The sequence below is a fragment of the Nematostella vectensis genome, chromosome 9 (assembly GCF_932526225.1).
Source record: "Nematostella vectensis chromosome 9, jaNemVect1.1, whole genome shotgun sequence".
Lineage (NCBI taxonomy): Eukaryota > Metazoa > Cnidaria > Anthozoa > Actiniaria > Edwardsiidae > Nematostella > Nematostella vectensis.
In genome coordinates, this window is record NC_064042.1 from 11,999,293 (window position 1) to 12,013,836 (window position 14,544).

The window sequence follows — 14,544 nt, forward strand, 5'->3', positions numbered from 1 at the left end:
TTAAGAACATCGTTGAGAACATTTTGTGCGTTAAAATAAAAATAAGAACGGCCCAGCCCCAACAACTGAAAATAAGGCGTTCTTATAAAAAATAAGAGTGTAAAGAGTTTGGATTTCGATAATTTAATAAATAACAAGATTTTGGAATTTGATTTTGACTGAGAGCTTAAAAGGGCAGCGAATATTAAAGATAAAACTCTCTTAAAGATTTTACCCGTGGTAAGGACTACGGTAAAAACAATTTCCCTAAAAAAGACTAATAAGCTAGGGAAATCCAAAGGAAATAATATAATCGACTTAAATGGAGAAGAGCTGTCATGAATTTGCCATAATATTCGAAGAGTACTTCCAGAATTATGAAATCGCCTGTCATAGTTTGATAAATATTTGTGTAGGAGCATATCTGGCTAAATTAATCATCAGCTTTCCTCTCCGCTATTAGCCAAAATACTATTTGCTGCGTTGGCTTTTTCTGCCCTGCTTCCGGAAATTTAGAGCGTACAAAAAAAGAGCCTTGTCTATTTGCCATATCTTTTCCGGCAATATCTAGGCTGCAAATAATGAATTGGATTTTGGTGTTTCTTTTAGACAGTGACACTCCGTGAAGTCCGTCATAGCGTGCAGTCCATTCCGTGCCAAAGATACCTCTTTCCACCTGTCGTGGTTTTGGGAGCCAAGCGCGCGACTGACGCTAATACACATTGCAGAGTTGTTTTTCAATGTAGCGGAAAATATTGAAACTAGCTCCGTACGGAATAATTTAATATCTCGTCTATCGGATGGCGGTTTCGTCAAAGAACAGTTCAAATTTATGGTCTAAGCGTGCAAGAAATGAGAAGAACTTTGTGAAGTGAGGGAAAAACTACGCAAACAATGGAGAGAAACCCTCGCGTCGAGTCGACATATTTACCGGGAAATTCTAATACACTAAACCACGTCCGGACACTCGGTATTTTCTACGCAGTCTGCGTGGTTGTGTGTTCATTGCCGTTTCATGCGAGAGGTTGGTAATGTTTTTTTTACTTATTTTTCGCTATGTATAATCCCTCTTGTTTGCTTTTCTATTTACCTTAGTCCCGCTTTTAATATCTCACGACGTCTGAAATTCTATGAATTTGAAAAAAATATAAATAAACTGCAATAAACGGTGCCATCGTTAGCCATTTCTAAGTATTCAATCAAAATTCAAAGTGATATTTTTTTATGCGTGCAACTCTTATAAATTTTAAGCTTATTGCGATGATTGCCTTATGCAGTTCGGATTCAATTTTGACAATTCCATATAGAATAGAGCAATTCCCCCTACAACACTTTACCCTACTATAAAAAGCACGCACACAATTCTGTGCTTGCATCAACAAGTACTGTTGACGCGTCTAGGTTAAAATGAATTTTTTAAGCTGGTACATCTATTTGTACATTATTTTTTGTTGTATTTATTAGGGCCCTTGACGCTAACCAAATCGGCGATTTGCCGATAAGTAGGCCAATATTTTATGTCTTATCTGTTCTAGTTAACAATCCAAAACAAGCAAAATACAGTAAAAAAAAAGTAATATATTCCACTGCACCATATTTAAAAGGACCGGCTGTTGTTGAAAATCGGAATAAATCTGCAGGAGACTTTTCATGGGTAAATATCACCGCCACACGAACTACCACAAATGCTAAAATCTAGTTACGTGATCAGATCTCAAGTCAATCAAAGAGGAATATTTCCTCCAAGTGCATTATTCCGGATTGAATCGTTCACTCATAGCCACCTTTTATGTTAATAGTCTTGCAACAAAAGGCAGAATTGAGCGCGGGCCTCTTATGACATATTTTGATCTAAAATGAAAACATGAATTGTTATTCGCTAATGGAATGCTTTTCTTCAAATATTGTCTTTCATTTTGTCATAAAAGATGCCTTTTCGAATTTTCGAATAAATACGTCAAGATGATTCAAGATTCAATTTTATTTTTTCTCATTTATTTGTATTTCTAGACAATTTTGAAATTCAAAATTGAATATCCGGTTTTAGCTTTAACCACCTAAAATAGCGCAATTTGGGAGCCAGTGTTCTCGAAATTATTAATGCGGACTATTCATTTAAAAAACAAACAAAAGTCTTCAGGGATTTCATTACATTTATGACAAACTCAAAAGAATTGTTTGCAGGGAATATTTCATTATATTTTTCATTTGCATCCGTGGGCAGAAGTGTTCACTTTTTATCTTCTTTATTTTGACATTAGGGAAAAAATGGTTTTTCAATCGATTTCTAGAGTTTCGGATGTGTGGGGTTTAGTTCCATTGTCTTTGAAGATAACCCATGGAATATTCGCTCTTTTTTTGCAATCAATTTCTTTAATACTAGGTAATGAAGTAATAATTTTCGCCGAACAAATCAATGTTGCTAAGGGGCTAAAAACTAAAACAAAACTTATACGGGATTACAAAATTATCATTTGTCCCACACCCTTTCTGTATTTTAGAAATGCCTGTATTCCAAACTAAAAAATATTGTTGTTGTGAATGTTGTTAATTGTTGTTGATATGTTGGTGTAGCTGTAGTGATTCATGGATTTCGTTTGTTTTATACTGGCCGTTTGACACGAGTTATCAAGTGGACGACTTGCTTGCTAACGACAAAACATTAATGGCTTTGATTATATTCTTGTCCTTCTTCTTCATCGCCGCTTTTTTCTCTTTCTTTAACTTCTTATTTTCCTCTGTTTTCTTCTTTTCCTGTTCCTTCTGACTATATTTTTATTCCTATCACTCTCTTCTTCTTTTATTTCTTAATCTTCGTCATCTTCCTTTTTTTGCGCATTCAGATTTTCATCATCCTCTTTTTTTCTTCTTCTTCTTTCCTTGTTGTTTCTCCATTTCTTTTTCGTGCTGTTTACCCTTTTTCTTTTTCTTCTTTTCTTGCTTCTTCCTCTTGCTTCTCCTTCTTGCTTCTTCTTCTTCTTTTTCTCTATTTGTCGCCTTTTTTCCGTTCTTCTTCATTCGACTTTTTCTCCAATTTGTTCTTCTTTGCTTTTTTCTTTATTTGTCGCCTTTTTTCGTTTTTCTTTATTCGTCTTTTCCCCCTTTCTTTTTCTCTGTTTTTTCTTCTTTATTTGTCGCCTTTTCTCGTTTTTCTTTATTCGTCTTTCCCCTCATTCTTCCTCTCTGTTTTTTTTTTCTTATCTTGATCAGGTCCATCAAGCCATCAAAGGAGGACTATAACAATTCGCTCGTTAACAGAATTTACCAGACCAATCACTCCACTTTACATAGAACGGCCATGCACCAAAACCAATCTAATCAAAGAGCTCTTAATATCAAAGTTCGCTATGGCTTATGCGGCTTGAAAGAATTTTACTGCTTATTCTTTTGTGTAGAAAATTCAACAAATGAGCTACTGCATGCACCATATAAACTATCTTGTTTATCTAGTCACTTGATGGGTATTGAAGAATAGACATTGTTTAGTCTACACTAAAGAAAGTACGCGACAACATCTATTCTTGCGGCTAGGGCATCACTTATGAAAATAAATTTTTTTCTTGGTCTGATTGTGTCTGAAAGACTGCTTAAGGGCGATCATACAAACCACCTTTAATGGACCCTTAAACACACGAGCAAATATAGAATCGCTCTTTACATTAATGACATTCACGGGAAAACTGTGGATTTGGAGTTACACCAATTATTAAACAATATTGTCATCGTTTTCATGTTGTCTTTATCTTATTGTTAATCACACCATGCATATGACCCTTAAGATCTAAATATAGACAAAAAGTATTTATCAATTGGACTCGACTAATTGTCTATAGCTTGGAGGTGTTATAGGCGAGTTATACCGGCCAGTTTAAAACCTTCACATTAGAATACTTATGCAAATGCGATAAATAGAGTTGCGTCTTTTGTGATTAGATTTTTTGACACATGGGGAAGAGTGCTAAGATGGATGTGTTTTGTTGCTTTTGTGCTGTCGGCAGCGCTTCATTCGCAACATTCTGCCACCTACTGTGAACAACCGCTAAAAATAACTTTTCATTAGAGGAAGATATATATTCACACTACCGCAACCTTTGAACATTACAATTGGCCTTTTCCCAAAGAATGGGCTAGTCAATTCCTCGCTCTTTTATTCAAATACCACAGGACTCCAATGATCGAAAAAAGGTCAATGCGAAAAAGTTGATATCTCATTTGATTTACAGGCGAACTACAATACCGTGCAGATATTTTTGCCGTTTCACCACCAGACGAAGCGTTCGTGAAAACTGGCGCATCAGTCACATTCAAATGGAAGCTCCCGGTAACGCAAAAGCACTTCCGTCACTTACTAAACGTTACATTTGGCCGCGGTACACCGGATCAGCCCATGGAACCTTTAATAACAGTCAACTTCTCTCCGAAAGGAACAAACAAGTCGGTGCACTTGGTGTACAATGTGTCAGGGAGATACCGAGGAAGATTACGGTGGGCGGGGCGAGCTGGGAGGGTAGCATTTGAGTTGAGGAATGTGACAAGTGAAGACACTGGTAGATATGCTATGGTGGCAGCGGCACAGACCTCGAGGGTCTTGATAGTCGATAACGTCGGGCTGGTAGTGAATTGTAAGTACTTTAAAAAGGGCCAATAAGTGACTTGCACCAAGAAGTCACATGACGTTTAAGTGGCAAATTCAGGACAATATAAACAGTGAAATAGCTGTGTCTTCAGAAAGCGACGGAAAAATTACATCTTAAAATAGAGATGAGCTTTTTATGACAAAGAACTTTCTGGCTGATTCGTAATTTTCCCCGAAAAATAAACCATGAACCTATATCTACGTAACATGAAAGTTCACAGTATTTTAATTATATTTAAACTCTTACTGAACAGCAATAATTGTCCACTGAAACGTTAAATACATTTATGTTTACAGACCCACCGAGGCTTCGCAATCCCTTATCTTCGATGAAACAAGTGCGTCTTCCAGAAGGCGAGTCTGTCGACATTTTGTGTGATGTCAAGAGCTGCCCACGTGCTCGAGTGATGTGGTCACGTGATGGTCTCGTGCTGCAGAACCAAACCAGGCGCCATGCGCTGTCGCTCAGACGCGTGGAACTATCACATACGGGGATTTACGAGTGTGATGCAGCCAATGAGCTTGGGAGTGTGCGGAACAAGGTGTTGGTAATAGTGACGTCATGCCCCGAGCCTGCCAGTCAGCCCAGTCATGGTAAGGCACAGTCTGGATGTATTCATTTCCCATTTTTTCTGTTTTTCATTTTTCTTTCTTTCCTTTTTTTCTTTTATTTGTTCCTTTTTTCCCCTTTCTGTTTACAATTTATTTGGAGGACTTCTGCGTCACACGATCGTCGGATGATCGGACGGTTTCTTTACCAGTTTTACTACTTTCTTTTTAGTTTTTCTGTTCTATCTTTTTCTCTCCTCCCTTTTTGCTTTTGTTTTCTACATGTTTGTCTTCCTCCTCCTTTTTCTCTTGTTCTTTTTATTCATTTTCTCCTCGTTGTCCTCTTAGTTCTCTAGTTTTCCCACACCTTTCTTACATCATTTTATTTCTCTATTCATCACTCCACCTTTCCTGTTGAATAAAGTCCATTGTTTCTCTTTGTCTCTACAGCTGCGTCAAGTACTGGTCATAGTCCCAGTACCCTGATTTCCATGGTTGCCCCTGCGGCAGTTTTCTTCGTTATCCTCGCTGCTTATTGCTTTTTTAAATGCTCTAATCGACAACAGCAACAGCACCCAATACAGTGAGTGTAGAATTTATTATTTAAAATTTGGCCAAGAAATTCATTGAACGAAGAATTCTCGGGTCTATTTTGATCACGCGACACAAAAAGACCAATGGAATTTTTACTTTAAAACAATAAGTGAAGTTTAGAAGCAAACTAGCAGCTATTATATATAATCAACTTCGAAATGTAAGTTGATTATACTATACAATCAAAATAACCTTCAAAGAATTTTACAGCCGAAATGTTTGATTGTTTCCTACGAGCAATTCCCGCCTTGGATTCTTGGAGGTCGGCTATTAATGGCTCGTACTCGTTTTCGTATGTTCATTTCACACAAAGTTAGAATAAGCAGACGCGGATCCAAGGATTGGCCGAGGGGGGGGGGGACGCAGTCATATGAATCATATGGAAAAAACATAGTATTTTAAGATTCCATCATAAGAAATGACCACTTTTTGGCCGCTTAGGGGGGGAAGGGGGTGCGTGTCTCCCAACCCCTTGTGATAACAAAGGATTGGGACCCTCCTGACTACTATATATGCTATCTTCCAGGAAAAGCCAATCGTCCTACAGAATTTCCAAGAGTTCTTCAACCACTGACGAGCAAACTGCAAACCTTCTTGGGGAATGGTCCCAGTTTACCGACCGAGGGGAGAAGATCTGACCATCATTCATACCCAAAATACCTAACTAAATATAAACTATATGTGTTGCTGGAAACACAATATTCACGTGGATTATTTTACTATCGAGATCGCAGCACGTAGACAATGACTTTATTAGGAAACATGGATTCCACAAAATCTGTTGATTGTAGCCAATACGTTGCAAAGGCACGACATGATGCTTGCATCGAACAGAGTCGAGAATAAACTGTTAGAGCCTGATGTAACAGCTGTTCTCGGAGACAACTGCTTTGAAAGGCTTAAAGAGATGTTACCAAAAGCAGTTATCATAAGACGGTGATTCCACCTAAACTACAAAAAAAGGAAAGGTTGGCCAACAATTTCGCATCAGCTCCCAACATGGTTTTACAGACATTGCCAGTATTCTTTGTCATCAATAGGGCTTAAAAGAACCGAATTTTAATTAATATGTGACTTTACGATTGGCATCGCAATGGTATTAAACAAAATATTATACCCGGGCCGTAGCATGAGGTGGGGCACTGGGGGCGCGTGTCCCCTCCCCCCAATATTTTCAAAAATATAAGGAAGTGACCATTAGGGGTGTGATTGTGGCCCTAACATTTTCTTAATGTTTCTGTATTGTGGCCTCCCAATATTTCGAGGCCTGCTGCGGCCCTGTATTAAACTAGGAAAACACCTTATGCTTTTTGCTTTGCTTATATTATCAGAAATCGCTGCGATATTTGGGATACATATTGCGCATTACACGGGGCAAGCTTGATAACCAAATTTAACAAAAAATACAATATATATTATTATAATAATATAATATATATTATTTCTTAAGAGAACAGAAATATCACCAGTATAATTTTGATATACTATTCACGAGCTGTATATTAAGCTACATTGGATGGTATTTTATTTATTTTGTTTTTTACTGTAGCAAAATGTTCCTTTGCACAATTTGGTAAAAAACAAGAGCTCAATAAGTTAGTTATGACGCTATATGAAAGAACGCTTTTCAATTCTCAATTGCTTATTCATTTATTCTTTTCCAAGCGAACGTATTATATATCATATTAATTGCATATTTATTGATTATCTCTTTTCACTTGCTATAACTTTTATAATAAAAACTGCTGAGGCGAGAGAGTCAAAAAAACTTCAGTGACGGTGATGTTTGATTTTCATATTGAAACTTAACCACTCTGGAGCCAGCTTTGGTAAAGATCTGTGAAAAATCTTTCAGGGCCGAATCAAATGATACGGAAAAAAAGACTTTTCGGGTTTGTAGATAGGTTTTTATGATATGAAATGAAAACATGACCTAAATGAGAATAAGACGTCCCGCCAAAAAGCAAGACCTAGTTAGAATTTGGGAATGATGAACGACAGTGTAGTACATTTTACAATTAAATAATGAGATATCAACATTGAAATACAAATTGTTTTATAATTGTTGATTTTACCCCTGTACACTTAGTGTGCTACCTCTGTACACTTAGTGTGTTACCCCTGTACACTTAGTGTGTTATCCCTGTACACTTAGTGTGCTACCCCTGTACACTTAGTGTGCTACCCGTGTACACTTAGTGTGCTACCCCTGTACACTTAGCGTGTTACCCCTGTACACTTAGTGTGCTACCCCTGTACACTTAGTGTGTTACCCCTGTACACTTAATGTGCTACCCCTGTACACTTAGTGTGTTACCCCTGTACACTGAGTGTGTTACCCCTGTACACTTAGTGTGTTACCCCTGTACACTTAGTGTGTTATCCCTGTACACTTAGTGTGCTACCCCTGTACACTAAGTGTGTTACCCCTGTACACTAAGTGTGTTACCCCTGTACACTAAGTGTGTTACCCCTGTACACTTAGTGTGTTACCCCTGTACACTTAGTGTGTTACCCCTGTACACTTAGTGTGTTATCCCTGTACACTTAGTGTGTTACCCCTGTACACTTAGTGTGCTACCCCTGTCCACTTAGTGTGCTACCCGTGTACACTTAGTGTGCTACCCCTGTACACTTAGTGTGCTACCCCTGTACACTTAGTGTGTTACCCCTGTACACTTAGTGTGCTACCCCTGTACACTTAGTGTGTACCCCTGTACACTTAGTGTGCTACCCCTGTACACTTGTGTGCTACCCCTATACACTTAGTGTGCTACCCCTGTACACTTAGTGTGTTACCCCTGTACACTTAGTGTATTACCACTGTACACTTGGTGTGTTACCCTTGATTGTCGTGTTCGTGAACCAGGAATAAATACAATACACCAAAGACTGGTATTCGACTCTGCCAAACCAAATTTTCGTCTTTAATAAGACTTTTTCAGGGCAGACTGAAGAATTTGAATCGTTACTACTACAAATAATTATCAGTTTATTGACCATTATCATAGTCTAAGACTAAATTACATTGTGGTCAGCAAAGATATAGAAAATTTTGCATATTTGTAAGTAACGAATTTGGCAAGACGATCAGTCCTAGGAATAGGTCGTTCACACCTAGTTGAGCCCGAGCGTAGCCCATAGCCGTGGTCAACCCTTGAGTACTGGGGTAGCAGGTGCTCAAGAAAACCCGACGACTGTATGATTGAAATGATAATGCGGCACGCTCATCCAGCTGTTGTAAGATGCAGTCCTCAAGGGCGATATCGTATTTTCAGCAATTACAAGCAAATTTGTTAGCAGCAACAGGCTGTCACAGCGCCGTCGCTAGACTAAAGAGACAACGCATTGCATTGTTGGAAACTTGAAGGCGTACCCTATTGGGTCAGCGGTTGGAAAAGTTGACTGTGCGCCGCCCTGTAGTGCGGGAATAGATGGGTGGTTTTTATTCTCAGTCTAGTTTTTTCACAATTTTGCTCAAAGAAGTAGTCAGGAGTGAAAAGAAATCATCTTGTTGACTCTTTGCTGTAATTTAGTTCTATACTGCAATGGCAATTAAATAAAACCCTATTAATATCCTTTATTTTCTAAAGAGAATATTCAAACAAGCTGAAATAAAACTAATCGGGTAGGATTTTGTTTTATGATATCAAAAAGATTTTAAAATGCGTTTTTATTATATATATATATATATATATATATATATATATATATATATATATATATATATATATATATATATATATATATATATATATATATATATATATATATTATATATTATATATTGTTTTATTAAGCACCTCTGTTCTTCCATGGGGCTCTACACATACCTTGTTTTGAATTAATTTGAATACTTTTGTTATTCAAATAAGTATTTTTAATAATATGTACCATTACATAATCATTCCGTGTGCGCCGTCATATAGTCGTAATCATAATTTACCACGCAGTTATATACGTGCTGAGTCTAATTATCTCGTTGCTAAACTCGAGGGCAAGACTAGATATTATGTATTTGAAAGTGTGTTACCTGTTTTTGCTGCTTCTAGCGGTTGTGAGTGAGGCTAGACGAGGAGGCGGCGGCCGCTCTGGTGGGTCTCGAGGTGGTAGCAGATCTAGATCTAGTAGTCGTTCTGGATCTTCTGGCGGCGGTCCAAGAATAACAAGAACGACTCCAATCGCACCAAAAACCCGCTCAACACCGGTCATACGAAGTCAAACGAGTCTCAAAACCCGTAGTGGCGTCTCACCGACTCGATTACTTGGAGGTTATTTGTTGTTACGATACTCTTTGAGTCGTGGGCCTATCTACCGCAGTGCGTATCCTATGAATCACAGTAATGTCGATATGATTATACCGGAGGATCGAGCATTTAGGGTCAACTACACCGAAGAATTCTTACTCGATGTAAACGGGAGCTCATGTCTTAGAACGAATAAGACTGTGGAATTGACGAAGGGCAAAGATCCTAGCGTAGTTACACGATTGTACTACCAGGGAAACTCAAGCGTGGAAGAGGTCTTCGGTGATGACATGAATATTACTTTGAGCGAAGAGTTAGATAAGTCTGTTAAACTTGTGCAAGTTGTGAAGTATAATACAAACATTGTAGCTAACACTAACTGTTCGCAGATCAAAACAGTTCTGAATGGCACGGTGGTACTGATGTACTTGTACAACCCAGACACTGCTTCGAGTTTGCATATAAATCTGGTTTTATTCTTGGTGGCGATGTTGTTAAATATATCCGTGTAGTCCTCCAGCCCTTGGCTACACTTGACGCTCACTAATGTTTGAATCTCCTTAAAAGGAGATTCGATACTGTTTTTCAAGTTGTAGTTGACTGTGAGGTCGGAAACTTTTATCATCGTTTGCTTTTATTATCTTTTGCTACATGGATCGGTACGTCAAACTATTTGACCGTGTCATGTATCTATAGATGAACTTTAGGAAAATGCCAATTTCATTTAAATTACTGTTGAATTTAATGAGTTCACCGTTCAGTTGCCACGGAAACATTAATGTAAACAAAAAATTGGCGTTTTCTAAAGTTTATCCATAGATACATGACACAGCCAAAAAGTTTGACGTTCCGATCCATGAGTAGCAAAAGATACGAGTGGTGGTTAACTGGGTGGTTGGGGACTTTGGAAACAGTATCGAATCTCCTTAAATTATTTTTTAATGGAATATGCACTAATAATTCGGTGACGCTTTCTGCATAATTGAAAGAGTCAATTTCTAACGCTTCTAAGACTACCGTATCGATACAAAGAACACGTTTGATTATTATTTTTATAATCTATAAAACTCTGTACAGAAAATGTTGATCGCTTATGATATACGCACAAAATAATGACTAAAACGAATGTCTCCACGTTTTTACGAACTGTAAAGAAAAAATACATATAATTTTATAGAAAAAATATAATATCACCAGCATAAATATGTTTTTTATTTACTTTGCCATCACCTGTGAACAATTATAAATTTAAATACAATTTCCGCCCACACAATTGTTTCTCAGTCATTTTTAGTCATTTAGCCATGAGCAGATCTTCCGTTTGGGTGACCTTTGGGAGCTCCCGCAAAGTACGCTGGATCTTCGAGCATGTTAGCATGGATTCACACCCAAGCACTTTTTATCAGCCTCACAAATGGTTTTTCACGCTTGTTGCTTTTTATTACTTTTAGCGTCATTTCCAAGAACATGTATCTAACCAATATGTCCTCCGGTTCCTCAAGAAAATAATCTCTCTCTTTAATTACCATTCCTATAATTTAAGAACCGCAGGGGATCCGTTTTACAGGATATTTTCTGATAAAGCACCAGTCGCTTCCATCGTTTTCTATTTAGCAAATTTCATAAAAAAAGAAAATACAGAAAGCAATTCGCGAGTTAAAACTTCATTAGTAATAATACTTTTCTGTTGGAATTATCTATTCAGATACTGCCTAATATCAGAGAAATTCTACTACTAACAGTTAAGTACTTTTGCTTACAGGTTTTATCCCACTTTCCCTATCGCCTGGCTGCTATAGGATGCTTTCAAAATACAGAGAATATGCAATGGGTTCGAAGAGTTGGTAGTCGTTCTGAGTGGTCGTTCTGATCTAACCTCTCTATAAAAATTGGTTATTTCGTTAGTTATTTCGTTAGTTATTTTCAATACTCCCTACCTTATTACCTTTCATTTTCGCGTCAATTTAACTTTTAGAATTTTGCGATTTAAAAACAGAACGCGAAAATGAAGTATCGCAAAAATTGTGATGAGCGAAAATCAAGTGAGTTTATAAAAAGCCTTTGGGTGAAATATTAACCGTTTCATATAGCTTATGGAAACACCTTGTCTATTTAGTCAGCTATTGTACATACAGTGCATTTAGGGGTTGAGTTGGACAGTTATGAACTGCATTTATAGATTTTTGTAGAACTAATTTTGGCCCATGCATGTTTTTACTTGTTAGAGTTTTTTACAGTTTTGATGATTAAAGCATATTCTAATTCCACTTGTTTTTCTTGATTTCATTGTCTCAAAATCGTAAAATCGCCACGCCAAATTATAGGGTGTAGGCTAATCCGGGTCTCAAATACGTATTTACATACCCAACGCGCTACAAACAGAAATAAAACAGTGTAAGATTTGGTAAAATGAATCCTTAATGAGGCTACCAAGTCGAACTTTTCCAAATAATGGAATGAGAGTAATTTTCCTTTTTTTTCTGTCTCTATCTTGTTCGCTTTTAGTAAGCTGTATTTACATATTCTTCCTTCGGAGTTGTTTAAAAGGCGTGGAGGGGGCATTCGCGTTGACCATCAAGGGTAAAAGGACAAAGGCAATGTATTGTACCCCCCCCCCCCCCCCCCCTCCTTCTCACACGCCCTTGAAGAGGTTTCTGGACTTGTTATTTTTTTCCTTAATTAATAGCACAAGAATCATGCTAAAGAAAAGCAAATCCCTCTAGTTCCTTAGCACCATGGCAACAAGGCCCATTAAAACCCACACCAGTACAGCAGAATTTATGATTACATTTCCGCTTCCGGCCTCGGGGTTATATTGATACATCTCGATAAAAGTTCCGTTCATGGTCTTCATAATCTGGGTGCAGTTTGTGTTGTTAGCGACTGGGCTATCGTACGAGACCATATTCTTTAATTCGATAGACCTGGTATCGACTGCGTCGAAGTCAATGTTAACGGACGCATTCTCTCCGCTGAATTTCACCACTCGCTTAAGGCCTCTCTGATCCTCGTACGTAACGCTAGTGTTTACATCTGATTTATGCAGCCCGCTTAAGTCCGCTTAGGAGATTCACGCTCTCATTGGAATTCACACATCTCTCACCATTTGAGTCAAGCAACACCTCCTCGGTGTAGTTCAATCGGAATGCTCTCTCGGGTGGTATATAGACGTCTACGTTGCTATAGTCCATTGGGTAGCGCCCTCGGTAAATTGGTGCTCGACCCAGAGTGTATCTGTAAGCCAGGTAACCGCCAACGAGCGCCGTGCCACCGATTAAAGCGCGATTTCTGACCCGTGTTTGTGAGTGGATGACAGGCGAATAACGACTTGAAGCTTTTATAGGTGTGAATTTGGTCACTGGCATCCTTACAGCAGTGTTTCCCCCAGTGTTAGACGTAGCCCGTCGTCGTCTACGGGTACTTGTTTTTCGGCGCCGTTCGCTGGTTTTTCGGCGGCTTGAACTCGCAGTAGTTTCTGTTATTTCGATCAGTACTGCTAAGATTACAACCACAAGCAAAAGCAGTAAAAATCGGTGATTCATTGTTGGCGATGCAAAGCGAAGGTTTTTCAAATTTAGTGGGATCTCCAGCGATGGCCGTCTAAACGCCGTGCCCTGTATATAAAAATGATTTACGGCGCACCAATCGCAAATCGTTAACACAGCTTGAAATTGATTACATGTTATGAATGTTTAATGAGCTCTAGTGTACACGCAGAATAATTATTCCAGAGAGCAAACCCTTATATATATAATAAGCAGTGTCATGTCGTTCATTTTACCCAATTATTATCTATATCATTTTATGTTATCTATATCATTTTATGCGAAGATTATAAATTAAAGATGCTCTCTCTCTCTCTCTCCCTCTCTCTCTCTCTCTCTCTCTCTCTCTCTCTCTCTCTCTCTCTCTCTCTCTCTCTCTCTCTCTCTCTCTCTCTCTCTCTCTCTCTCTCTCTCTCTCTCTCTCTCTCTCTCTCTCTCTCTCTCTCTCTCTCTCTCTCTCTCTCTCTCTCCTCTCTCTCTCTCTATATATATATATATATATATCATTTTATGCGAAGATTATAAAATTATTTAATTTATAATCTTCGCATAAAATGATATATATAATAATTGGGTAAAATGAACGACATGACACTGCTTATTTGAAAAAAATGTAAAAAAAGCATGCCCCTTAGGAATTATTTATACTTTAAAACGATTTAAATGGGCACATAAAATACCGACGTCTTTTACCAAAACGAAACGATTAACTTAGGTACTAACTAGGTACTAACTGTTTAAATTTACGTAAATGTTTTATCTCAATCAAATATAAGCGCCACATAGCATAATTGTAAATATAAAATATGAAACAAAATTCAGCTTAGTTAACCGGGAAATGAAAGAAGGAAGCCCCAAAGGCTCTATACAAGCTAAGAAATGAGATGGGGAAAACATTTTCAAACCAAGTACACGAAGGCAGATCTATATATATCAAATAGCCAGAATTTTCATGCGCAAGAAAGGTGTTTTTTGTATGAAAACACGCTAGACG

The 14,544-nt window shown here is 37.9% G+C and overlaps 2 protein-coding genes and 1 non-coding gene across 3 annotated transcripts; 2 read left to right on the forward strand and 1 right to left on the reverse strand.

The window, feature by feature from the left end:
• The first annotated feature begins 446 nt into the window (after nucleotides 1–446).
• LOC5512396 (hemicentin-2) lies at nucleotides 447–7,809 on the forward strand. Its single transcript, XM_001632689.3, has 5 exons — nucleotides 447–1,003; nucleotides 4,203–4,601; nucleotides 4,913–5,209; nucleotides 5,615–5,747; nucleotides 6,285–7,809. The coding sequence occupies exons 1-5, from the start codon at nucleotides 874–876 to the stop codon at nucleotides 6,394–6,396; spliced, it is 1,071 nt and encodes a 356-aa protein (XP_001632739.1). The 5' UTR covers nucleotides 447–873; the 3' UTR covers nucleotides 6,397–7,809.
• A 1,856-nt stretch (nucleotides 7,810–9,665) lies between these two features.
• Nucleotides 9,666–11,278, forward strand: LOC116618274. Its single transcript, XM_032381789.2, has one exon. It carries the CDS (start codon nucleotides 9,771–9,773, stop codon nucleotides 10,515–10,517), a length of 747 nt encoding a protein of 248 aa, XP_032237680.1. The 5' UTR covers nucleotides 9,666–9,770; the 3' UTR covers nucleotides 10,518–11,278.
• Nucleotides 11,279–11,420: 142 nt separating this feature from the next.
• On the reverse strand, nucleotides 11,421–13,650 carry LOC116618272. Its single transcript, XR_007313635.1, has one exon. It is a non-coding gene; the product is annotated as an uncharacterized LOC116618272 (transcript).
• Nucleotides 13,651–14,544: the final 894 nt, after the last annotated feature.

What these genes read in the sequence shown, in the direction of transcription:
- LOC5512396 (XM_001632689.3), top strand. Translation starts at nt 874, where the DNA reads ATGGAGAGAAACCCTCGCGTCGAGTCGACATATTTACCGGGAAATTCT. An exon ending in CGTCGGGCTGGTAGTGAATT is followed by an intron (nt 4,602 to 4,912) that starts GTAAGTACTTTA and finishes TTATGTTTACAG; the next exon opens with ACCCACCGAGGCTTCGCAAT. An exon ending in CAGCAACAGCACCCAATACA is followed by an intron (nt 5,748 to 6,284) that starts GTGAGTGTAGAA and finishes GCTATCTTCCAG; the next exon opens with GAAAAGCCAATCGTCCTACA.
- LOC116618274 (XM_032381789.2), top strand. Translation starts at nt 9,771, where the DNA reads ATGTATTTGAAAGTGTGTTACCTGTTTTTGCTGCTTCTAGCGGTTGTG.